The sequence below is a fragment of the Protopterus annectens genome, chromosome 1.part0 (assembly GCF_019279795.1).
Source record: "Protopterus annectens isolate FY-2018-M chromosome 1.part0, PAN1.0, whole genome shotgun sequence".
NCBI classification, from domain to species: Eukaryota; Metazoa; Chordata; order Ceratodontiformes; family Protopteridae; genus Protopterus; species Protopterus annectens.
In genome coordinates this window covers 824,670,955-824,698,271 of record NC_056725.1, presented here as the reverse complement: position 1 = coordinate 824,698,271, position 27,317 = coordinate 824,670,955, and the positions used below count along the sequence as shown (strand labels likewise).

General features: G+C 41.2%; 1 protein-coding gene across 4 annotated transcripts in view; it reads right to left on the bottom strand.

Annotated features, from left to right (window-relative positions):
• The window catches only part of TIAM2 (TIAM Rac1 associated GEF 2), a 2,099,243-nt gene that overhangs the window by 456,345 nt on the left and 1,615,581 nt on the right, over positions 1 to 27,317 (bottom strand). For all 4 annotated transcript variants that reach the window (XM_044063392.1, XM_044063388.1, XM_044063400.1 and 1 more), the window contains one exon: positions 16,135 to 16,224. In XM_044063392.1, coding sequence (XP_043919327.1) covers positions 16,135 to 16,224 — 90 coding nt within the window. The remainder of the gene's footprint in view (positions 1 to 16,134; positions 16,225 to 27,317) is intronic.

Genomic DNA, 27,317 nt, shown 5'->3' with positions numbered 1-27,317 from the left:
AAAGCTTTACCTTCCATAGGCTGTATGCTTGACACATGACCTCAGCTTGCGTGTGTTGGGGTATAAAGATGGACATGCCAGTGTGGATCCTCAGACCATCTCCAAACCAGTGGACTGAAAGCTACTGAAAGAGGAGAGCAGTCAGCTAGGAGGGGCAAAACTTGAATTGGTAAGAAAACTCTCCCATTCCCTTGTAAGAGAGCACAGGGTAGCACAAAGGGGGAAAGACAAGTGGATGGAGGTAAGAGACGAGGGGATGGAGGGTGGGATGGAATACTGCAAAAGTGATCAGTAGAACATCTACTATTATAAGTTCTTACACAAATGTTCTATGTCCCGACTGAAATCACTGTTGCAATATTCCTGACATATGGCTGATTTTCAGAACTGAAGGTAGAAGGAAGGGGAGTTGCTTATAGAAAAGAGTTGTCCAACAGTCTGGACAGGACTGACCTAGCAAAGGCTGCTCTAGACCTGGAGAAAGCATCAGTTTTGCAGTGTTTGGTAAAGGTGTGTACACAGGACCGAGACAGACCTGGAGTCTGTTCCTCTGTGAAAAGCTGCTAAGGAAGTGAATGCCCTAGTGAAATGTGCTTTAAGGCAGTAGGTATGGTCTTAATGTCCTTATGAGTAGCAGAAAGAAATAGCTTTTGAAATTTGAATTTTGAAACTGAAATTTGTTTGGAGATGGATTGTCCCAGCTTAGGGGTCATAAAGGATACAAACTGCTGGTCAGTCTTTCTGAAGGAGTAAGTTTTGTCCAGGTAAAATCTGACTTGACTGCAAATGCCTAGAGAATATATGATCCTTTCCTCCTGCTTTGGGGATTTGGAAATAAGGCGGGGAAATGAATGGACTGACTGAGAAATGGTTCATTCACTACTTTAGGAGCGAAGGATGAGTTAGCCCTGAGAGTCGCACTGTCTCCCAGTCTTTGAAAAATCAGTAAAGGGGGAATGGCCTTAACAGCTTACAGCTCAGAAACCCTCCTGGCAAAGATGATGGCCTACAGGAGGATGGTTTTCAAAGTACAGAAATTCAGAGAAGCAGAACAGACTGGTTCAAAGGGAGGCAGAGTAAGTTTTTATGGCACAAAATTAAGATCCCAAGGAGGACAGATGTGTTTCCTCAGGGGATTTAAGATGCAGGACTCCCCTGAGGAAAATCTTGACCTCTGGCCTGGCCATAGGTGGAGGACTAAGAGGGAGGTACGCATTGATAGCAAACAATCAGCTTTTATGGCTGAAAAGGCTAAGCCTGATTGGAGAAGCTTTCAGAGGTATTACAGTACCGTAGGGACCTGTGGTAAAAGTGGATTCTGTCTGGGTTTGCAGCACCAGAAAGAAAGCTTTTTCCACTTAGCTGTGTAAGATTTTCTGGTAATAGGTCTCCTAGCATGTTGTAGGACTTGTGCCATATCTTCAAAGAAGAGGTGTTTAAGGAATTAAAATCCTAAAATCCATAGGGTAAGGCTGAGGGATGGAAGATTTGGATGGATCAGCAATCTTTTTTGCTGAGTAATCAAGGTCCGGCTGCTGAGGAATCCTGCTGTAATTTATTTTTGTCTGATGAAATAGCATTGGGAGCAAGTGTTGCCTTGGGCAAAATGGAGTCAGTAAGAGGCATTTTGGTGTCTCCTTTTGTGCCTTGAGTAGAACTTCTGGAAGGAATGTTCCCCTACTGCGTACTTATCTGTACAAATGAATGATGCAAAGATACCAGTGACCAAATAAACAGTTCAGTGGATGCACGACCTACGTTTGGCTGGTGGCGAGATACTATAAAGATCCACTCTCATAACACCTTCTTTATATCCCAACACATGCAAAATGTGGTCATGGTTTGGATGTATGACCCAGGAAAGGTAATGTTTTGGTACTTGTGCCGGATGTCAACGGTAACAACACATAAGTCAGGAATACTGCAACAGCAATTTCAATCAGGATATCTAAAGTTGTCTGGGATAAAAGGCGTCACTACAATGATTTTTGAAGTATCCCTTTGAATCTTCAGAATTATCCTGGATATCAGTGAAAACAGGAGAAATGCACAAAGGAAAATTCTCTCCAAGTGAATGAAAATGTATCAGTTTTTCAGGCTTGCTAGCAAGGAGCCCTGGAACAAAACTTGTTTAGCTGTCAGTTTTGAAAGGAGATGAACAGATATATCTGAGGTGTTCCCAAATAAATAGAACAATTTCTGGAAAATGCCCTCATTCAACTTCCATTTGTGAGGGTCTGTCCTAGTCTTGCTCAGTTTGTCTGCAACTATGTTTTGCTCTTACAGAATGTAAAATGCTTGGAGGCTTAAAGAATACTGAAGTACTAACTCCCAAGCCATCAGTGCCAGTCTGCATAGTGTATGACCTTGGATCCCCCTGCTTGTTTACATACAACATGATTGTGGTACTGTCTGTAATCACTTATGAGGTCCTGGAGATCAAAGCTGATGGAGAGACTTCAAGGTATGGATCAGAGCCAATATCTCTTAAGCTGATGTGCTTTGGTTTGCCTGAAGCCTAGCCAATTATCCCTTGTGAGACTCAAACCCTGCACCTTGTGTTTGTAAGACAAACACCTTAACCATTAGGCCACCCTCCCAACCTAAGAAAACACTGCACATTTTTCATGTGTAATCTGGCTACAGGTATCTTGAGACACATAGAAGCCATGAAAGCTAGGATCTTGAGAAATTCTCTTGCAGAATTCTGAGACTGATTGGAGATGCTCAAGAAAAAGTCCAGATAAAGATCCACATTGTCTTGTGTTAAAAAGGCCTTTGGGTGAGAAGAATCTAAAAGGAATCCCACAAACACAATTCTCATAGAGAGAGGGAGAGGGACAGTGTGTGTGACTCAAGGATGATTTTGCAATACTCACCTGAAAGTCCACATTGGTCAAAAGAGACATAACCAATGTTAATGGTTCTTGACATCTGGATAAAGACTCTGCAAATATAAATCATTTAAATAAGGAAAGTTGTGAATGTTTTTCAGTCTGCAGTAAGTTATGATTGGGGGTGAGACATTTTGTGAATACCTTTGGAGCTGTAGATAAACCAAAGGTAATGCAGATAACTGATAATGTGACCAAGAAACAGAGAACCTTAGAAAATTTCTGAAGCCTATGGCTATGGGAATGTGGCAGTAAGCATGGTTTAAGTCTAGAGTTGCCAAGCAACTTATATCAGGGTTACATATTTTGTAAGGTCATCATTTTGAACTCTGGAACTTTCACAGAAATGAAAGATATTGTGCTGGTCTCTAAGAGGCTTCTTTATTTGGTATCGGAAATACTCTGGAGTAGAAGTCTTTGCCAGCACTGGTTCTACAACAACTTGGGTGTGTAAAGAATGATGAATCTGTGGAAAAAATGTTTGGTTCAGAGGCTGGGGGGGATACTCTCCTGAAACATTTTTGTATCCAATGCTATCTGTAACCCTCCTGCTCACCCAGGAGTCTGAAATAATTGTTTGCCAGTTTTGGGAAGAGATTTGCAGAGACAATGGCCAGGGAAGAGGGTAAGGAATGCTGGCATAGTACTTCTGTACTGTTAGTCCATTCCATTTTCTGAAAAGATCCCTGTTTTTCTGTTGCTGTTATCCTTTGGCCATCTCTCTCTTTTTTTTTTTTTTGCATTTTGTTTTCCAGAAAAACACTGATTTTTGTGTATGTGTATATGTGTAACAGGGAGGCCTACAAGTAATGGGGTACAGGAAATATCTTGGGAATTCCCTGAATTAATTTCCCAATGTCCTTATATTGTTTGAGAACCTGGGTAATGGAAGAACCAATTAATGCCTTCTAATATAAAGCTGAATCCAAGATTTCAGACTAGCTCATTAGCCAACTTTTGTTTAGATACCCAATTAGAAATGATAACTTAGACCCAAATTTGAGTATGAAACAACAACATGGAAACCTTACAAGAAAACAAGCATGAGTAAACTGGAAATAGTACAGCGGAAATATACCAGGGCCATCCATGGGTATGAAAACTTATGTTATTATGAAAGACTAAAATATCTGAACTTGTACAGTGTCTCCTACAGATATTTAAAGAGGAGACCTTATTCAGGTATATAGGGCATTTAGAGACAACTATCTCTGGGAATGTTTGGGGTTACTAAAAGGTAGTACAGAACCATCAGACAACCTACTTAAAAGATTCTACAGAAATGAGAGGTATACCAACTGGTTCTCTGACAAAGTAAAATGACAGTATTCAATACGTCCTCCAAGGTTGGCAGTAAGGAGGAATATGGTATATCCACTTTGAACATATATCATCTCCTCAGCTTTGAAGGAAAATCCATTTGTTCCCATAAAAATTACCTTATTCATTTTGGCAATGGTTTTGTTAAAAGATTCATCCACAAGAGGTTAAGTATCAAACTTTTCCTCACAATCAGAGAGCTGGACTTGGGAATCTGCAAAAGAAGCACTGTCTCATCAAAATCAGAATAATTAGACAGTTTCCTCAGTTCTAACTTTACAGAAAATGCCTACCTGTAAAGGCTTCTATGTACCACAATTTATTGCCTAACTAACCAAGGCAGGGAACTCTTTTTTTATTTATTTTTTTTCGTTTGTTTTTTTTTTTAATAGTAATAACTTATCAAAAGAGCAATATTCATTTTTGTTTCTTAATAGGAGTTCCATTAGAAGAGGACTGATTTGAAGAGAAATTTTTGCCTGGTCTAATGATCTCTTGCCCTTTTGCTATGAGAAGAATCTCCCATCCTAGAGAAGATAGTCCTCATCCCCATATTTGACTCCAACAGCTAAAGTGGAAGTGGCTAACCCCTGATTCATGCTGTCTGAAAGGACTAAAACAGAGGAAGCTGGAGAGGTAAGTAAGTGGTTGGATGAACAACCAATGGCCACAGCAGGTTAATCCACTATTAGCCAAGGCATAGACTAAATCCATGACAATGGGAAGGATCTTTGGTAAGTGATTATATTTTCTTTCTAGGTACTACAGGAGAACAGCCAGATGGACTGGAGTGAATGTCCACGATATAACTGTGGGGGGGGGGGGGGGGGGGTAAAAGTGGTAGATGTAGCTGGAGCCACTTGGTCAGAAGAGTAAGTTGTCACTGACTATTCATAAGCAGCACTCTTACATTTATAACACTTTCACAACACCCTTACCTTACAAAAAAGTAAAAGTACAGAATTCCCCTGTCCATGCTGTTCAAACATATGTTCACAAACTAACAGAATCAAAATGGCATCTAGGTTACTACAAAGTGAGCATAAACTTTTTTGTCCCACACAACTCAAGGTTTACACATGTAGTACATAATGTTTCACCAAATACATCAAGAAACAGTCTTAGTTAAAAATAGCAGTCCCTGACAGGAAACTTCTGATATTGTGAAAAAAATCAACAGTTTTCTTGAAGGGGAAATATCAATTTTAGTAAAAAAACAGATTAAATCCTTCTTTTCTTAAAAAGACAATAATTTCTAAAGGAATGGTGTCCTCAACACAGACTTATCTGCTAGAAACAAAGCTCATAACCTATTGCTATTCCTATGAAGCCCGAGAGATGGCTTCTTCTCGAGATGGCAAAAAAGAAGAAAGCTTCACTCTAACTGCTGATTTCCTTCCTTGAGATTAGCCAATCAACAGTTAGAATGATGGAGGGAAGAGGAGAACTTTTTGAAGCTGTCTGGTTGTTGCTTCCTAGGGAGGAAACAACCCCATATAGCCTAAGGGCTACTGCAGTAGTGAGAATGCTGAACATAGGACTGTTCTTACAGGAAAACAGTGTAACTGACAAGATTAGAGAATTCAGACTTAAATTACTTACAAATGGCCAGTTTCCCTGACATAGCAGCTGTAGCATCCAATGTATGAAGGGCAAAGAGAGGGGATAACTATTTTTTCTAAGTGGCTTCTGCCTGTGTCCAGAACAAGAGAGGTAAACCAAATATCAAGGAGGTGAGCTCAAATAGTTCCTGGCCTTTGTGAACACTGGAAATTGCTTATGTTGTTTGTGGACTTGGCCAAGTAAGTAAGCATCCCACACGTCCAGAGTGAAAACAAATGCTTCTGCAACAATGACAGAAAGAAAAGCCAGGAGGCTCACCATCCTGAACTCATAACCTCTCGTAATTTGTTCAAATCTTAATAAATCCAAAACGAGTCTTCAGGGACAATCTTTTTCTGAAATTGGGAAAAGCCTTAAATAAAATCGTTCCCTGGTAAGCTATTGGGACTCTCAACACATCAATAACTGTATATAGATACATTTTGCAAGATTCTTTTGGTCTGTGGAGACACACACATAATTGGGAATAGAGTAAAGGCTTTGAGTTGTGTTTCATAACCTAATGAGACAATTGTCTCACTAACTTGCTGTTTGTTCTAAGAACTGGTCAGATTCAGATACCTTTCTGTAAAATGGCCACTTCTTTGTGGGGGTTCTTCCTGTTGTATGTGGGTACTGGTTGGAAAAAACGTTGCTTAACAGACTCTCTCACCTTTACTTTTCTTTCACTTACAAGAAATCATACTTTTGTCCAAACGGACTGCCTAACAGCTGCACCTTGTCAGCAACAAGCAGTGTCTGATTCCTAAACAAAGAATAACTACAGAGTACTGATCATGCAACCACAACATCTCAGCCACCGTTAACAACAGGCTTCCCAACTATGAAGGCTGTAGGTCAGTTCAAAAATTCTGTCCCTTGGGTCCTCACCCAGTATGGCCCCTGCCATATTCTCGGACTGCCTCAAGATATCTACTGGATAACTTATCAGAACCCTGGAGGATACAACAGAAATTATATAAATGTTACAAACACTGTACAAACACCCGTTTTTTTTTTCATCACCAGGTATCATATTCAGGCCAGAACCTATTTTATATCCCCTAGCTGCATGTATGGACACCACTACAGAGGTATTCTGCATTCTGTACAACTTCAGGTTTCTTATGTCCAGCTAGCTGTAAATCAGGCTCCAGATATGCTGTTTCACATACATCCTTAAATGGCTAGGGTACTATAGAGCATTTGTAAGCATGGGAGTTTCTACACCTATGAGGTTCAAGACGAAACATTCTCTAAACCACACTTAAAATGTTCCCTCGTCAAACTCTTTCACTCTGATGGAGATGTCCTCTGGAAAGGATCACAAGGGTATCATATTCTTCAACATCAGTGTTGTGACCTAGTGGTTAGTTTTTCCAAATCAAGTAGGCAAAATCCTCTTCAGGCAATTCAGAATTGAAAGCATCTGGGGAAAGGGATTCTCTTTCTCTCTGTCTTTTCACTGTGGGAGCTACTTGAAGTGGGGGGCTGGATGGGTTGGAGGCAAACACTGCTCAATGCAACCACATTCACTTTTGCAAACTGTTGACAAACTCAGCAAAAATGGGTGGACACCTGGCTCTAGGCTGCAGGACCAAAAATTAGAGGCAGAAAGGCATCCTATATTTGGTATGAAGGCACCTGATCCTGAGCAAACAGTGGACTTTCTACTTCTTTCTGCACCAAAAATGATCCAAGATCTGTACCTACACCTGTGTATTCTAAGAGTGCAACTGAAAAAAGATGGGTGACCACTAAAGATGCCTGCAAACAGAACTAAAGAACAAAACATGGCATCACAGTTAAGACTGTAACAACTCGTGAAAGCTGTCATGCAAGACAAAGTGGCCACAGTGCAAGTTTCTGCACAACATTATTGATACAATTACTGCAGGCTGCCACTCATTGCCCAATTAGTGGTTAGCAGTCCACCGGCAAAAAATAACACAGTAAACAATTCTAATTAGACAGGGTTTGTTTGGCAATGGTGAGCAATTCATTCTCCAAAGCAAAGGGGAAAAAACAGTTGAGCAGTCTTCCTGGACTCATAGACCTTCTTCAGATAAATGATGTGATGTTGGTGCCATCATCCAGTTTGTAAACTTCCCTTTCCTCTCTGGCTCTGGTATCTTACTAAACAAGGAAAATGGATAAGAAACTCAATGTTTCAGGAAAACTCAAAAAGCACATTTAGGAAGAAACATAAATTAACCCTGAGGGATTGCTAGCCCTTGTGAAGCAACAGATACAGCTCCCTACAAATGAGCATTTGAAGCTCCATTATGCCACAAGCAGACATGACTACCATGAGGACAATATGTGCTACAATGTCAGTGGACTAAGAATTCAGACAGACATGTAGGTCAAAGTTCAAATCACAAAAAAGTGATGAGTTCTTCACAGTAAGATGAAGATGCTGCTTAAGGAACTGCATGAACAACCAGTACTAAGCAACATTTCTGATGTTGATAAAGTTCTGATGGGCAGCAACAGCTGCACCATGCATCCTTATAACAGAATTCCCGAGACTCAAACTGTACAGGTGACAGAGGTACATAATCACCGCCACTAAAATAACGTTCTGTTATTTGTGAAGGGTATACATCAATGGGGTACACATTATCTTTAAAAGCCAATACCATTAGTCACAGTGATGTGTATTTCATCTGTATACAGTTCTTCTAGAATTTTCAGACTGAATATACACTTCAGTGAAGCTATACCACATTCTCACCATATCTGATCTAATGAACAATCAGAAACTACAAAGTGTCAGAAGTGAAAACATACTTGTTGAAAGTGACGACATATTGCTTTAAAGAGTCTGGAAGTGCACAAGTACAAGTCAGCAATCAGAAAAATGGCATAACTGCAACCCCTAGAATTCTCTCAGAAGTTTAACAGGATGCTCAGCAGCAGAAAACTGGAAAATGTGGATCCAGAAAGTTGCATCACTCCTGACTGGAAGAGGATTAGCTAAGAAGTGTACTATATTTTCTGCATTTTACAGAGAAAAACATGAAGGTATTTAACACTTTTACTTTTCTTGAGGTGAGAAAGATTAAGGAACTGCTGTTAACCTAGAAAAAATATGGAGTTTACTCATTATTTGTACTTTAAGAGAACACATGGACCCGCACAGGCTACATACGCCTATGTTATTAAGCTTAACAATACAGCATAAATCCAGGAAAAAATGGCGAACTGCAGGACTCACTAATAAGACAAAAAGAAACACAGTTTTGGTATTAAAACTGAAACAAGGAAAAGATGGCAGACCTGCCCTTACCAAAACTCTCTGATGTATGTAGTGCACTTCAAGTCACCATCACAAAGTTAAAAGCATTAATAGAGGAAAGGATTTTTGTAAGATAAAATACAATTTGAATAAAAAGTTGAAAATGAATATGAGAGAAAAATTACTGCAAAAGCAGTGGCTAAGGAAAACATCAATGTGAAGATATACTTAAAAATGAAGACAATAAGACGATGCTTTGCAATTAAAATTCAAGATTTATGTAGCAGGCATGGTTAAGCATGACAGAATTCAATGTCCTTTATTTAATCAGTCTCGTAATATATGTATAAAAGACATTTTTGAAAAATGGAAAAGCATAAAAGTACATTCGTAATCTGCACACCTTTGGTCAGAAATTGAAAATGAACCATTTGCTGACACTTCAGGTGAAAATAATCAGTGCAGTGAAGTCTGAAGATGCGTGTGAAGTAATAAAGCAAACATGTTAGTTAAACTGTTGGCAAGAAACGCTAAGAATTAATGAAAAGTCCTGATTTAACGTAGATGTTGGTGCAGACAGTGATATTTTGTCTGAGGATGCTTTTAAACATTTTGGACTGGAATATACTGAACAGAAAGATATGTACACATTTTAACATGTTCTGGCTATCAGATGGCGCCACTATGTCAGAAACTGCTGACGGGTACAAAAATAAAAAGTATATTCTTTTTCAAATCATGGAACTTAATAAAGCGGACTCTACTCACAAATTGGGTCATTTGGCTTGGTAAAAGCTAGGAATGGAAAAAAAAAAACAAATTTGCATTCTAAAAGCAAAGATTGAAGGTCTACAGAAGGAGCCCACACTTGGGATGAGTCTTATTCTCTGTTGTGGCACCAACTAGAAAATCTTTTCCATTTGGTTAAGTATGATCTTCTAGCAGCACATTGCATATCCTTAGAAAAGGGTGCCCAAATGGTATCAAAAACCTATCATTTTTGCATTTAGATGGAAATTTAAATGTTGGCGTGGCTAAGGATGCCTTGGCCTGTGTGAGCAACTCCACTATTTGAGGGAGGTTTAAGTAATTGCCCCTAGTCACATGCATGAGAAAGCAGAATTAATGTTGTCTGTGTAAAAAAATAGTCACCAAGAGGCGTAGTCAGTAAACCCTTCTAGATCTTTAGGAGGAGTTTGGACATCACATGAATGGGGGATTATAAAGGAACATTCCTGTCCAGGAGAATAAGACGGCATCTGTTTTCCTGGTTTTTTTTGAAAGGTATCCTGAACAGCTCTGTTTTGGTTGACTACTGATATAGGAGGTAAAAGGATCTACTTGGAAGTTCCTCACATGTGGACAATATCCTGGAATAACTCTGGGTGTAGCATTCACTCACGTGGGTCTGACCTGGATCTGCCCAAACAGTCTGATACAATATTCTGTTTTGACTGAATGTATGTTGCCTGTAGATTTAATTTTACTGAACTGTTAATTCCCAGGCAATCAAGGCTAGTATCCAAAGGGGATGGGATCTTGTCTCCCTATTTGTTTACATACCGCAACACTGTTATCAGTTAGATTACAACTTTGAGAGCTTTTATCAGGTCATTACTTCCTTGAGATGGATGCAGGTATTTGTGTCTAAAATAAAGCCTCCAAATGCCATGAACCTTGTTTCCTTCAACCACTGCCCTCATGCAAAGTATAAAGCATCTGTGGTAACTGCCTGAGATGGAGTGGGGGGAGGAGTAGACTTGGGTTTATAAGGACTTGATTGGCCCAGGGAAAAGTTTTTTTCCCATAACTGTCCCATTTTCTTTTCAGTTTCATATGTTGGGCCTAGATGGATTTGAGGAACCACTGAATTTTCCTCATGAGAAGTTGGGCCAATGGAACCATGATCATGGGCAAGGCTACAGAAAGTACAGTTGTGTACCTACCATAAATGTAGATGTTTGAGTGTATTCACTGTTGCAGTCATTACACTTGGGTTATCCTGCTGGCAGGTGACCCGCAGTCAGCCCGAGTTCCAAAGTCTTGGTCCGGCGTCGGTTGCTGTCACCTCTTCCCTGACGTCAGTGCGCCAGGGGTATAAAAGTTGCAACCAACGCCATTTTCTTCAGTTTTTCTTCTCCCAGATGTCAGGCGCCCCCAGATAGGAAGGCTGGAAAGATAAAATTATGCCAAAAGACATGCATCTATTACTATAAACATTTCCTTCATCTACAAGCAAATACACCACATAGATAGTATAGAGAGGAAAAGTACAGAAAAGTCCCAGCAATGAAAAAAAGGGGATGGTGGGTGGGTAACCTGGACTGCAACAGTGAATACACTCGAACATCTACATTTATGGTAGGTACACAACTGTACTATGTTCATCGTGTTTCACTGTTGCAGTCATTACACTTGGGTAGAATACCAAAGCTGAGGTTGGGTGGCTGGATCTAAATTGGATTTGGAGAGGCTAACAAACCCTGCAGAACTGCAGTGGCAAAGCCTGCTCTGGATTTAGAGTAGAGAGGTAAGTGGTAGTGCTTGGTGAAAGTGTGCACTGAGCTCCAGGTTGCAGCTTCTAAAATGTCTTTGGTTGGTACTCCTCTGAGGAAAGCTGCTGAAGTGGCTGCTGCTCTGGCAGAATGAGGTCTAATGCCCTTAGGCACTGATTTGCCATGTTGTGCATAACAGAAACGGATGCAGTGTCCTATCCATTTGGAGATTGTCTGCTTTGTACTAGGCTTTCTTTGTGATCCTGCAGCATATGCTACAAACAGTTGCTCAGTTTTTCTGAAAGCTTTTGTTTTGTCCAAGTAGAATCGTAGCTGTCTGTGTATATCCAAAGCGTGCAGTAGTCTCTCCCCTTTATTATGGGGATTTGGGTAAAAAGTAGGTAAATGAATGGTTTGGTTTAAGGCCACATTGGAGACCACTTTTGGCATGAATTTGGGTTTGTCCTAAGAGAAACCCTGTCCTGATGAAAAATGAGGAAAGGTTCCACAGCCATTAATGCCTGTAACTCTGAGACTCTTCTTGCTGAAGTTATTGCTAGGAGCAGTGCAGTTTTCCATGACAAGAATTTTAGATCAGCTGTGCTGGCTGGTTCAAAAGGAGGCAGTGTGAGTTTTTCTAAAACAAAATTGAGGTCCCAAGTAGGTACTGGTGCTCTCCTTGGGGGTCTTATATTTTTTGCCCCTCTGAGGTACTGTCGTAGTAGAGGATGTGAAAAAAAAATAGGAGGTTCCGTATTGTAATGAGCTGAAATGGCAGAGGCATGGATTTTAATAGATGAAAAAGATAAGCCTTTGTCCAGCATCTCAGTTAGGTATTGTAAAATCTGAGATATATTAGGGACAAGTGGTTCGACGAGCCCTTGTGCCTGGTTCCAAGCACAGAATCTCTTCCATTTTTCTGCATAAGATTTCCTAGTGCTGGGCCTCCTGGCTTCTAAAATGACATCCATAACAGCTTTAGAGAGAGGTGCAGTCTGAGTGGCTACATTATCTGCCATACTGCCAGGTTTATGGTTCTGAGTTGACTGTGCAGAATCTGATTGTTTTGTTGTGTCTGAAGATGAGTAATTTGAGGTAGAAGCCAAGCTGGGCCTTGAGACAAACTCTTTAGGATTGGGTACCAGTGCTGGCATGGCCAGTCTGGTGCAATCAGGATAATTTTTGGCCTTTCTTGTCTGACTTTTAGTAGCACCTTGGTGAGAAGAGGCATCGGAGGGAAGGCATAGACTGTCAGGCCTTTCCAGCTGAATGATAGAGCATCCACTTTCCATGCTTGAGAGTGATAAGTTCTTGTGCAAAATTTCTGTATTTGGTAATTGTGAGGGGAGGCAAACAGATCTATGTCTGGGCATCCCCATTTCCTCGTTATCATGCTGAACACTTGTGGATTTAGCTTCCATTCGTGAGGATCCATGAGATTTCTGCTTAGTTCGTCTGCCAGTGCATTTTTTGTTCCTGGCAGGAATTGTGCCTGCACATGTACTTGACAGGTCAGGGCTGTGTTCCACAAAGTCATTGCTTGTCTGCATAGGGGGTAGAAATATGTGCCCCCTTGCTTGTTTATGTACCACATAACTGTGGTATTGTCCGTCTTTATTAATAGTTGCCCTGGATGCATTAGGTCCTTGAAAGCTGTCAGGGCATTCTGTACAGCTAGCATCTCTTTTTGATTGATGTGAAGATGCATTTGGTTCCTTGGGCCACGTGCTCTGAATACATTTTTCTGCCATATGTGCCCCCCAGGCATAATCCGATGCATCCGTCTACCTGGCTGTGGGTAAGGTGAAAGGCTGTCCCTTGTTGTGGTGACAGGCCTGGGACCACCATCAAAACTCCTGTTGTAGGCAGGGAATTAAAGTTATGATTGTCTCCAGGCTGTGACAATGCTGAGTCCAAACACTTTTTAGATACCATTGTAGTTTCCTCATATGCAGTTTTGCATATGGAATTAGTAGAATGCAGGATGTCATGAAGCTCAGGGCCTGCAGAATTTTTTTTTTGCAGGGAGCTGGGTTTTTGTTGCCATCATTTGAAAGTAATGAGTCAGTTGCCTTTGCTTGTCTGGCGTGAGATAATCCATCTGGGCAGTTGTATTTAAGTTTGCACCCAGGAATATTATCTCTTGAGAGGGCACTAGTTTTGATTTATTTTCGTTTACTGTGTACCCTAGGCAAATTAGCAATCTTTTTACAAACACCAGATGCTTTAGAAGAATGCCCTTGCTCTCTGCTTGAATAAGGCAGTTGTCCAAGTAGGGATATATTTGAATTCCTTTTTGTCTGCAAAATGCAATTACTGGTGCCAGTAGATAAGCCAAAGGGCAGTGCAGAGAATTGGTAATGCATTGAGCTTGCTATGAATCTGAGGTATCTTCTGCAAGATTATCTGATTGGGACATGCAGATATGCCTCCTTGTGGTCCAAAGTAACTAGCCAAGCCTTCTTGCCCAGCATGGGCAGAAGTTGCTGTAGTGTTAACATTTTGAATTTTGGAACATCCAGGAAAGTATTTAGGATTGTCAGGTCTAGTACTGGTCGCCAGGCTTTGTCCTTTCTGGGTACTAAGAAAAGTCTTGAGTAAAATCCTTGTCCCTGTTCTTGCTGTGGAACTTTTTGAATAGCTCCCATGTCCATAAGAGCAGCAATCTGTTTTTGTGCCTCTGCCCATTGGTTTTGTGGCAGGTCTGGCATACCTTTTGGTTTTGGAAGCGTGTGAAAGTGAAACCTGTAACCCTGAGAAACAATATTCAGCACCCAGTGGTCCTGGGTGATCATGTGCCAATTTTTTAGAAAAGTGCTAGCTTTCCCCCTAGGGGTGCTGTCAAAAGGGAAGTGCTTGGCATTTGCAGAGGGAAGTCATTGGGACTGTTTCCTATAAGGTTGTGATTTGTCTTCCCCTCCTTTGGGGGCTGAAGCACCCCATTGTTTAGGTCTGTAGGAGCCTTAGGGCTGAGATCTGCCTCTTGGGCATCTGTATCTGCCTCTTTGTGGCCTGACACTGGAAAGGACCAATTTTTTGAAGGCCAGTTTCTGCTAAATCTAGGTGGTTGAACCTGTAAGAAATCTTTCACTGTCTGCATTGACTTTGCTTTATCTTCCATTTTCTTTAACACCTCTTCTGCCTTAACACCAAAGTATCATGCTGTAATGGAGCATCCAATAATTTTACTTTAACATGGTCAGGTAAACTTTGTTCTTTCAATCAAGCATGCCTTCGAATAACAGAGCCTGTAACTGTGGCTCTACAAGAAGCCTCTAATGAATCAAAACCACATTGCAGAGTATGCTTTCCCACTTGTTCAACTGCATGCAATAAATGCTGAATTTCCTTACTATCAGGACTTTCTGTATTTGAAACCATTTTCTGTTTTAACAATGACATGAGGTACTGCTGATATTTAAGCATGTGAAACTGGCAATTTAAAGCCCTTACAGCTAAAGTAGCAGAAGTGTAAACTTTTTTTCCCATCTGTCCAGAGCTCTGGAATCCCTATCTGAGGGTTCAGGATTTTTAGCAGTGGAAGCCTTAACCCCTTTAGGACCCTGAGAAATTGTTTCTGGGTCTGCAGTGGGGTTTTTGTAAAGAAATTTATGAGAGTCAGAGACCCTGTAGTACCTGTCTGGCTTGACTGGTGCAGGGGGTAAAGAATCAAGAGACAGATTGTATTCAGAAAAAACATCAACAATATCAAGCACAGGGGGGCTGAGGTGCATAACCACTACTAATTCACTTTTCTGTCACTCTGGCCTGATTTTAGAGCTGCTGACTAAGAATGTGCATGTAAGCAGTCACTGCTACATGCAGAGTGCAAGCATCACCCTCTTCGCCCAACATCTGCACTAAACTGCTGAAGAAAACGAGTCTCAATGGAGTTAGACTAGCGCTAGTTTGGGTACCTACTGAAATTCCAATCACATACGGAATCCTGAGATACCAAAACTACAAACGTGAATGAGGGGGAATATATTACATACGCACACTGGGTTGCAGTATGTCAGACTATTCTCCTTTCAAAGTAGCGTAATCCATGTAAGTAGCAGAGAGGTTTTAATGGTGTAACAGTATGCATTGAAATTCAATGGTTTTTGACTGAATTTCACATAACTTTTTGAGAGTTGCAAGACTTGAAATTTCAGGTCTTGCACATGTGGCAGGGAATCCAGTAGTTGCACTGCTTGTTTCTTAAATACTGCAGAATACACCTAGTAGAAATTACTTCATTTCACAGTTGCATCCTACTAAGAAATAAGTACGTATAAAAATATTGACAGTTCAGCCTTCATTGTGTATGAAAGAATGAGTATTTTATAACAGCAAAAAGTATTAGCATCCCTCACAAAACAACAGCAAGCAGCTTGAATTGTAACATAATTCTCATGAGAAGTTCTACATACTAGGCAGTGTGAGTGGGAGGTGCTCTTTTTATATAGCAAAGTATCATTTTGCTCTTACATTCCTCCATCCTGTAGCATCTCCCAGCATCCACTGAAAGAAAATTAACAAAAAAAACTTTTAGTTTGGGGAACAGTAAAAGGGAATGGAATGAAAATTAAATGATTACCTTCGCTAAATGCTACACCATCTTGGAGGACATCACTGACAAATATCTGCCTGCACTGATGACCATCAGCTTGTCCAGCCACTGCAAATCCTTGGGAAGATTAGAAAAAACAGCTATAAATCATGGGAAATGTTTTAAAGGGCTTTAGCAAACTTCATAGAGTTCATATACACAAAACAAGAGGTCAGTGTAAAGGTCCACTGCATTAAGCTGATTCATTTCAAGTTAAACAATATCCAGTCACTGTAAGAAAGACTTCAACCTGCTGCCAAATGGCAGTGCTTACAGGATGCAATCTTTGGTACTGTTTCTCCCTGAAGACTGTGATGCGTGACTTTTACTCAAAAGCAAATCAAGAAGCTGCAAAGGTTCTGAAAGGCCACATTTTTTCCTCTCTTTTTTCTACTCAGAAATTTTTACTTTTGTAATTTTGTTTTATTTTCTATGTTTTACTTGATGACTGCAAAATATACTTTTTCTAGCATCAGATCAGAAATAAGAGATTCAAAGAAAAAAATCAATGAAGTGCAAAACAAACAAGCTAAACAGCTATGTAGAGAAACTGGCTTTTGCTGCTTCCGTTAAAATATTTAAACCACCTAGTTTGTTTATAAGACACACGCACGCTCGCGTGCACAAGTCCTGTGCAACACATTATTAGGCTAAGCAATGCATTACAGGGAGCAACCTGCAAAAAGAACATGTTTTGACTCATTTAAGTTATATAAATCTAATTATACAAAGATTTTGACCTCCAATGGCCAAAACTGCTACATCTGTTACTACCCTTAGCATACTAAGTAATCAGAACCACAATATTATCTAACCCTTGCCAAGGCATTGGAGTACACACATAATAAAGCACACATGTTAAGTGTAGCCTTCATCACTATTAGCTAACAAGGACTATGTCCTGTATGCTAGCACACAAACACATATTAACAGCACTTGAATCACATCTGCAACAATGAAGATACCATCTAGGATACATAAAGAATCTTGATCTGCATTATGCAGTGCTACAATGCATGACACAGTACTATAATGGCTACTGTACACATTAGTCTAAATGATAAGAACTGCTGACTAGGAGTACACTGGTTACAGCACACACTTTGCACAAAAAGTGCAAAACATGGCAGCAGGGTTATACAAGGCAGAGCTTAAGCTTCAAAATGCAATTCTTGCATAACAATGATTATATGTTAGTTCATCAGCAAACACCCAAGCTACCTTCTTCTTTTTCGGCTGCTCCCGTTAGGGGTCGCCACAGCGGATCAACTGTTTCCATTTCTTCCTGTCCTCTGCATCTTGCTCTGTCACACCAACCACCTGCATGTCCTCTCTCACCACATCCATAAACCTTATCTCAGGCCTTCCTCTTTTCCTGTTACCTGGCAGATTCATCCTTAGCATCCTTTTCCCAATATACTCAGCATCCCTCCTCAGCACATGTCCAAACCAATGTAATCTTGCCTCTCTGGCTTTGTCTCCAAACCTTCCAACCTGGGCTGACCCTCTAATATACTTATTCCTAATCCTGTCCATCCTCGTCACACCCAGTGCAAATCTTAACATCTTCAAGTCTGCCACGTCAAGCTCAGACTCCTGCCTTTTTGTCAATGCCACTGTCTCCAACCCATATAACATAGCTGGTCTCACTACCCTCTTGTAGACCTTCCCTTTCACTCTTACTTGTACTCGTGTCACAAATCACTCCTGACACTCTTCTCCACCCACTCCATCCTGCCTGTACTCTCTTCTTCACCTCTCTTCTGCACTCACCATTACTCTGAACTGTTGATCCCAAGTATTTAAACTCATCCACCTTCGCCACCTCTACTCCTTGCATCCTCACCATTCCTCTATCCTCCCTCTCATTCACACACATATGTTCTGTCTTAGTCCTGCTGACCTTCATTCCTCTTCTCTCTAGAGCATACCTCCATCTCTCCAGGGTCTCCTGCACCTGTTCACTACTCTCACTACAGATCACAATGTCATCTGCAAACATCATAGTCCACGGGGACTCCTGTCTGATCTCGTCTGTCAACCTGTCCATCAACATTGCAAATAAGAAAGGGCTCAGAGCTGATCCTTGATGTAATCCCACCTCCACCTTAAATGCAATTGTCACTCCCACCACAGATCTCACCGCTGTCACACTACCCACGTACATATCCTGTACCATTCTTACATACTTTTCTGACACTCCCTCATACAATACCACAACTCCTCTCTAGGCACCCTGTCATATGCTTTCTCTAAGTCCACAAAGACACAATGCAACTCCTTCTGACATTCTTTGTACTTCTCCATCAACACTCAGAACAAACATCACATCTGTAGTGCTCTTTCCTGGCATGAAACCATACTGCTGATCACTAATCATCACCTCCCTTCTTAACCTAGCTTCCACCACTCTTTCACATAACTTCATGCTGTGACTGATCAATTTTATCCCTCTGTAGTTACTACAGCTCTGCACATCACCCTTATTCTTAAAAATTGGTACCAAAACACTTTCTCCATTCCTCAGGCATCCTCTCACTTTTCAAGATTTCATTAAACAATCTAGTTAAAAACTCCACTGCCATTTCACCTAAACACCTCCATGCTTCCACAGGTATGTCCATCTGGACCAACAGCCTTTCTATTCTTCATCCTCTTCATAGCTATCCTTACTTCCTCCTTGCTAATCCACTGCACTTCATGATTCACTATCCGCACATCAACCAACCTACCACTATGCCAAAAACCTTCAATAGCAGCAAGGCAGAGAATGAGTCAATATGTCGCCGGGGGTGGGGGATAAAGGATTTAAACACACAAGAAACATTGGATCATAGGAAGTTACTAGGCTAATGGCCCTAGGGCTAGAATGAAGAACAAAACCAGACCAAGAAACTGTAAATCCACAGCCGGGAACCAAAGCTGGTAGAAAAATAAATCCTTTATTTGGAAACTCCACAAACGTGAGTCAAGCACTTTCGTTCGGTTGATACCGAGCTTTATCAAGGGCCCTAGGGCTCTTACAAGCCTAGCCAAGTTCTACCCTTGTTTCCACAATCAGCACCTATTGCCCCTATCCAAGAGGGACACAAGTAGAACCCCTGAGGTGAATTTACAGTTACCCATCCAATTGTCCAGATTTCATTTGAAGAGGGCCAATGAGGTGTTCTGATTGATATGAAGTGGGAGTCTGTTCCAAAGGTGTAATGTGACCCTCAAGCAGGTTCTATTAAAATCACATACCAGGTTAAGGTTTTTAGAGCAATTAACCCTTTTATATGCACATTTCCAATTAAGCACGGTCAGATATCATTTGGAGATTCTATGACTGCTTCCTGTTTGCAGTGATCAGCAAACTTTCTCAGCCACAGACCTATATTTTTGCTTGTACTTCGGAGAAGTAGATTCCAAACCGCAGAGGTCCCAGGACTGATCCCTGTGGAACATCACTGGTTACAGTTCTGCTGTTGGAGATGGATTCCCCTATTTTAACTACATGGGTTCTATCACTGAGTCAGTTAGCTACCCATTAATGATATAAGATACCTACCTGGGTGAGTTTGTCAATGATGCCCGAGTGGGGGATAGTGTCAAAAGCTTTGGTTAAGTCTAAGTAGGCTGTTTGCACAGATTTCCGCTCATCCAGGACTTTAGTGACTGTCTCAAAGAAGTCTGCGAGGTTTACAGGCATGACCTCCCTTTGACAAATCCAAACCGAGTAGGGTAAAGTGTTTGGAGATTACTTATATCTTTGTTGAAAAGGTCCATTATGTTGATAAGCTCCATGGCCTTGCAGATAAGGCTAGTCATGCTAATAGATCTACAAATCCTGGGGTCAGTGGAAGCACCACCTTTGTGCAGGGAATAATGGTGGCCGTTTTCCATTCAGCTAGGGTGAAGCCTGTGCTTAAGACTATGACTGAAAAGAGTACCCAATGGTGTTCCTAATTCTTATTGTAGCCCATGTAGGACACAGCCTGTGATGCATCAGGTCCCATAAATGCTGTGTTTCTGGCCTTAGACAGGGCATTTACAACCTCCTCTTTAGAGATGCAAGGTAGGGGACAGGTGGAAGGGATGTCATGGGGTACCATGTGGTGGGGACAGGGGAGTGAAGTTTTCACAGTGCCTGTACTGGATAACAGGTTAGCTATGTCCAAAGGCTCAGTTTATGTGGTACCATTAACTACCAGTTCAACACAAATCTGGGCCATTCCTTTTAGGTTATGGATGTAACTGAGGAATGGCACATAGAGATTCATCTTCCGTACAGGAAACAGTCTCCTCTCTTGCGGAAGTCACATCACCTCGTTGTAGTCTACAGAAATACGACACGCAGCCAAACACACTTCAACACAGATGATCAACTTTATGAACTGTGTATAAATCTACAACATAACAGATTGCTTACAAGCATTTTGTTATGATACAAAGTGTTGCATTGCACAAATAGAGATGATGCAGTGCAATGCCAGATCACAGTACAACAAAATGTATCAAATGTATGCCTAACTGTGTGATTAAAATGCTTTCCATGAACAGTGGCAATCTTTTGCTAGTTAAGTCTATAAAGCCAAACACATTAACAAGTATCTTCCAACAATTTTATATATTGCTTTTTTTAAATAAATAAACATCTAAAAAGTCTGGAATGCTTGGAATACTAAAGATATACAAAGTGCATCTAAAATGGAACATTACTGGCTAGACAAACTGTCTCTTCATTTCTACCAAAATACTCTCCTTCAAACTTTTATTTTCTATTTCATACAAGCTAAATTAATCAAACCTACTCGTTATTTAATAACAAAAGGAAATAAGGAGTCCCCAAGATAGTGAGAGGGACTGAACCTTGTCACTGATGAAGCTCAGCCTTGTGAGAACTCACAATGCTAGCAGATTTTTGAGTAGGATCACTGTTGGATTACAATTCATCACATACAGTAATTAACAGTAGGCAGCCATCTGCTTAACCTGCTCGAGTCCCAGGGCTCTGCAGAATAAAGTAGGCTCAACGGGTCTATATTAGTTCATCAAAATTTATTTTCAGTTAACACATTCATCGACCCCTATTCAGCGAAAATCACTTCTGCAATTTGTTGAATATTCCAAGGATAAAGACGTAGTTGGCCAACTACGCAACTCTGCCCTTTTCTCCACTGTAGTGTGATCTCAGAGTTGGTATATATAGTTAGGGGTAGTGTGGGGGGCAAAATCCCCCACTTTTGTGGGTTCAATTTAGCTAGATGTGGGTCCGTTGTGCTGTGGGGCAAATATTTCTCTGCCTTTGAATTATTCAGCAAATCGTGGAACTGATTTTCTCTGAACAGGGGTCGACAAATACGTGTTCACTGAAAATAAATTTTGGTGAACTAATATAGACCCGTCTTTCTCAGCAACTCAGCACTGTGTCTATGCCGACTTGCATTCTGGACCAAAAGGCAATTAGCCAGTACCATCTTCTGCTCCTTTTTGCCAGTGAAAAGTGCAAAGGCTGTGAGCTGCAGAAAAGCCTCTACTAATTCCAAAGTTATTCAGAGAGTCCTAGCTAAGGTTCCCTACTCTTAGGTGCTACAGAGACCTGCAGGTCTAGGCAGACAGAAGAGATACCATTTGCTACCAACTTTTCTTACTGGTTCTGAATAGCATAATTGTGAATATTTTAGTGATTGGAGTTATTCTGCTGGTGCACCTCAGGTTCCACAGGAGAATAATGTCATCCTGTGAAACAGCTGTTACCTCAGTGCGAGATCTCACTGCTCTAGCAACAACTATGTTGTTGGCATAGAGTAGCATATTTGGGTTTGGTAATTCTCAGGAAAAGCGGTTTATGAAAAGGGAGAAATGAAACTGTCCCATAAGACAGCCTAAGGGAACTCCCATAATTTTATGTAGGGAATTTAAGTTGTTAGCATCATCGCCTATTGTGAAGGTAATCACTGAACCAGGAGCATACCGTTTCAGAGAAATGGCATTTTCTAAGTTTTAACAGAAAAGGCTGTGGTCAACACATTCAAAAGCTCCTTTTTAGGTCAATAAGCCTGACCCCAGGGAGTTTGCCTTGGACCATGTTGCCAGTGTAAAGTGCAGAGAGTAAACATTGCTGTTGTGGTGCTATGCCTGGGTCTAAAGCAATGATGTTTGTAAGAATGCCACAGGTGTTAATGAACTATAGAATTTATTTGTACACCATTTTTCAAAAAGTTTGGTAATAGGGTCTAAGTTAGCAACTGTGCAAGAACGTTCTGCATTTTTTTGGGAAATTGTGTTTTAGGAACCGATATGACTGAAGGAAATTTTAAAATGGCTGGGAACTGTTTTGGTAGGCAGACAGGTGCATTTGAGCAAATCATACTGCTATTAGATCTTTACCTAGCTTCTGTAGAAGACAGCTTCGATATTTGAGGGAATCTTGCTGGGTTCTTCTTATAGGTTCATAGGTTCATAATAGGCTATCTGCCCTAGGGCATTTATAAGCCTAGCCAGAATGTGTTTGGCTTTTGCCACCCATTTTAAATTTATTTTGCTATGCCCTTTTTCGAGGTTAGTATACTGTGCCTCTGTCTAACAGTGACACAGAAGTGATACCCGGGGTAAACCTACGATCTCCCATCCACTCATCAAGATTCCTCTTGAAGAGAGTCAATGAGGGACTCTGCCTAACCTGGACTGGGATTTTATTCCAGAGTGAAGGGAGCCTCTGGGTTATGAATCTGTCCCTCCAGCATGTCCTATTTATTTCAGTGCTGAGGTTCAAGTCTTTCGAGCACGTAGCACGATGGGATTTGGATTTTCTGAGGTGCAGCATGTCCATTAATTCCGGGTTGGACATGGCTTTATACGTCAGGCACAGATCACCTCTGAACAGGCGGTATGTCACTGAGTAGAGCTGGAGTTTCTTTAACCGGGCAGCATATGGCATCTGTTTGAGCCCTTTGATCCTCTTGGTGAGGTACTTTTGGGGTCTTTCCAGTTGCTGCAGGTGTCTGCTAGGGTACATCCCAAAAGGGGCACTGTACTCAATTATGGGCCTGATGAGGGATGAGTAAAGAGGCACGATGACCTCCCTGATCTAGATGTGAATCCCTTCATGATTAGGTGGGCTATATAAAATGTTTTTCTAACCACTTTGGCCACGTAGTTGTCAAATGAGAGATTTCTATCAACTTGGGTCCCCAGGTCCCTAATTACTTCTTCTGTACTTAATGGATTACCACCTATGTGGTAATTTGTGAACACTTTGTTTTTGCCAAAGGGGATGACTATACACTTTTTGGCATTTGGCTTGAGGCCATGGCTCTGGCACCAGTTGTCTGTTTCTATGAGGCCCTTTTGGAGGATGCTTGTGTCTGCTGGAGAGTTGATTATGGTGCCCAGTTTTCAGTCATATGCTAACTTGGTCAGCTACAGTCCTTCCGTGTTGGCCTGTACCTCCGAGAAATATATACCGAACAAGAGAGGTCCCAGGACTGAGCCTTGTGGGACACCACTTGTAACTGGTTTGGAGTCTGACATGGCTCCAGCAATTCTAACCATGTGGGTTCTGTCCTTGAGACAGTTTGCAATCCATCTAGTGACATAGGGGTTTATATTTCAGCTGGTGAGCTTATCTATAATGCCCGAGTGGGGTATTGTATCGAAGGCTTTTGCGAGGTCCAGGTAGGCTGTGTGGACCACCTTCCCCTCGTCAATGGCCTTGGTGACTGTTTCAAAGAAATCAACCAGGTTTAAGAGGCAGGATCTGCCCTTAACAAAGCCGAACTGGGTAGGATCCAGTGTCTGTAGGTCCCCAATATCTTTATTTATGAGGTCCATAATGATCCTTTCCATAGCTTTGCAGACCAAGCTAGTCAGGCTTATGGGCGATAGTTTCCAGGATCCGTTGAGGCACCACCTTTATGGAGAGGGACCACTGTTGCTGTACGCCACTCTTTGGGCACATATCCTGTAGCAAGGCTGAGATTGAACAGTAGTTTTATGTTTGGGTTTAGCTCTTCTTGGAGTTCATGTAGGACGCAGCCCGGGACACCGTCTGGTCCCATTGATGCTGTGTTTTTCGCTTTGGAGAGGGAGGCTCTTACCTGAGCATCTGAGATGTCAGCGGGGGCAGCACTCTGCTGGGATAGATATTTGCCCTTTTGGTGGGGGGGGGGGGGAGAAGTTTGCACTGAACCTATCAACTAGGATGTTGGCAATGTCTGTGGGTTCAGTGTTTTTTTTGTCATTTTGGACTAATTCTGAGCATATCTGGGAATTACCACCCAGGTTCCTAACATAACTAAAGAAAGCCTTGTGATTATCCTTAGTGTCCTGTGCAATTTTTCTCTCGAAGCTGGCCTTAGACAATTTTATGAGTGCCTGTAGTTTTTTGCTAATACTGATCAGAGATGCCTTCACTTTTTGGGATTTTGCTCTATCATGTAGTAGCTTCCTCCTTCTATTGTATAGTTTTGTTTATGGCTGGGGTCCACCAGACAGGACGTCTGCCTTTGGAGGATTGGGTCTTGGTTTTATTTGGGATCGCATGATCCATGCATTCCTGAATGTGTTCATAGAATGCGTTTATAAAGGATTCTGCGGTCTGGGCCGTATTTTCCACAGGTCCGGGGGCTTTGAAGGATTCCACCTCGGTTTTGAGGAGTGTGAAATTTGCTTTAGAGAAGTTTTTCACTGTGGTTTTCTGGGCAGGGGGTGGGGTCGGGATGTGAATATCCAGTGAGATTAGTTTATGGTCTGATCTTACCAGTGAGGGATACACTTCTGGTCTGGAGCATTTTTAATTTCTTTTTTAGTAATGACCTCAAAATACAAGTAAAGATAACACAAAAATGTGTGTAACAGACATATGGGGTGGGAAGGTGAGCATGGTTGTTGAAAATGGTGACAGGGTTGTTGGTGGGTTAAGGTTATGCTACATCCCTTTAACCTTGCTGCATGTAAATCTTTCATGCTATCCCTGGGTTGAAAGATATGGTGGTGTGATAAGGCTTTGGCTTCATTCCAAAAGTGTTTAAGATTGCCAAGCTTGGTACACTACTGATTTCTGAAGTAGTCTGACTTAGATTTATTAGCATGGAGATTGATATGTAGGTAATGTTCATGCATATCTGTGTTGTTGGAGTCTTGTTTCCACTCCCGCCAGGCAGTGTTTCTATTGTTTTTAAGGTAAGGGAAATCTGTGGAGTTAACCAGGGTACGTCATGGGCCCTTAATCTTCTCTTTTTTGAAGATAAAGAATGTGTGTGCATGTACAGTGGTTAGTTTGCCAATAAAAATAGAATGTGTTTGAGAAGGACAAGTTATCTGGCAGAGGACAGGCAAGCCAGTTTTTGGCACCATTCCGCATGTTATGTAATTGGGTGGTGGTTTGATGGTCATGAGATGCCAGGTTGTAACCACTGGTCAGTGGTCACTCAGTGAGTAGGGTAGGATTTGCATCGAGACTCACTTATCTGGGAAATTTGTAATGAAGATGTCAATAGGTGTGCCCTTATTAGTATGAAGGTAGTGCCTTGTACGTTAATTGTGGAGTTCAATCAGGTTTCTATACAGAGCTAGTAGTTGCAGGTTGGTTTTGAGGGGCATTAGGAACTGAAGGCAGAAGTCCCCATGATGATCATCTTATTATTCTGGACTATAGTGCTGATCTTGTCCAGAATGTTTTCTAGTGTGAGATATTAGAAGGCGGCAGGATGTATATGGTGGCAATACACATTTTTATGTGGACAAACATTGTTATTTGGACAATGGGCCAGTTAAAGTCTGCATCAGAAGTAGGTTTGTTGTTGTGATTAAGAGTGGTATTATAAGTTGCTGTGTGTCTTCACTCATGTAAGAACCCCTACTCCTGGTCAAGTTCCAGGGAGGGTTCCTATCATAAAAAGGATGTACTTTGGTATGACAAAAAGGGGGCTATAAGAGAGATTTTTCAGCAATGATTCAGCGATTGCCAAAACAGTGGGACTGTGCTGTTGCAGCCAGGTTTCCAACTGAGTCTATTTAATGCTGCAAATGCTCACCGCAACAAAAACGAGTTAGTTAGGTTCGGGGTTGTAGTGAAAGTTTCCAGAAAGCAGAAGTAATATAAAAGATAAGATGTGGAGTTGGTTAACTAGTCTTAAGAGTCTGATTGTTGGATGCCTGTATTTTGACTAGTCATTTGTACTATTTTGTTTTGCACTGAATGGCTGAATGCCGGTCTAGTTTTCGACAAAAAAGATGTTGTAACTGCTGACAGGAGTGAGGAAGATTTTGCATTATGCGACTTGAAAGTGGTGTCTGAAAGCAGGTTGATGATGGCTAGGTTTAATACTGTTAGGGAGGTTAGAAGAAACATTTTCAGGGTGATATTTTTTATCAATGACTGGCTTGATGAAAGTAAAAATATTGCATAACTATGGGGCAAAGTGCAAAAAAGTATGGAGTTAAACACAAATGAAATGTAGTTGCAGATTTCGTGCATAATGAGTACGTTTTGTTGTGTCCTTTATGGATGAGGAGGATATTATGTGCTACAAGTGGTTTGGATTCTGTGTGCAGGAAAGGAAAGACATAAGGTGTAGCTGGGGAATTGGGGTGGGAGGGGAGCAAAGCAGGTAACAGTTCCTGCGTCAACGGGAGGTAATTAGTTCAAGCATGTGCTGTATCATGGAGTTCATTTACACAGACTGGGATTGTGTAATGAAATATTATCTAAAACACCTTATTTTACAATACTTATTAACATTGTTGCATCAGTGACCACTGCAGTGATAATTAGGCATAACACTTGGAAGAATGGCTGGTAAGCAACCATTAAGCATAAAAGTAATCAGAAAAAGGGTATGGCTTAAAGTTTTTAAGTGAAGAAAGTAGATAATATCTTACAATTGGATCTGGGTAAAGCAAGCAGACAGAGGAAGCTGCTACTGCCAGAATATTTGGTATACCTGCAGGGCACTTCATTAAGTCTGTTAAACACTAATTGAAAAGAAAAGTGAAGTTGTTTATATGGAGAAATATGTCCAAATTGCTTGCATAAATACAATCTTTAACAAGTAAACTTTGGGGAACATACCCAATACTGTATGGTCCAAACAACCTACTCAGATATCTTTTATGTTGATTTAAAACCGACAGCTGAAACAGCATGTTGGTACGGAGTTCCAAGAAAGCGGCAGTAAATTAAAGCA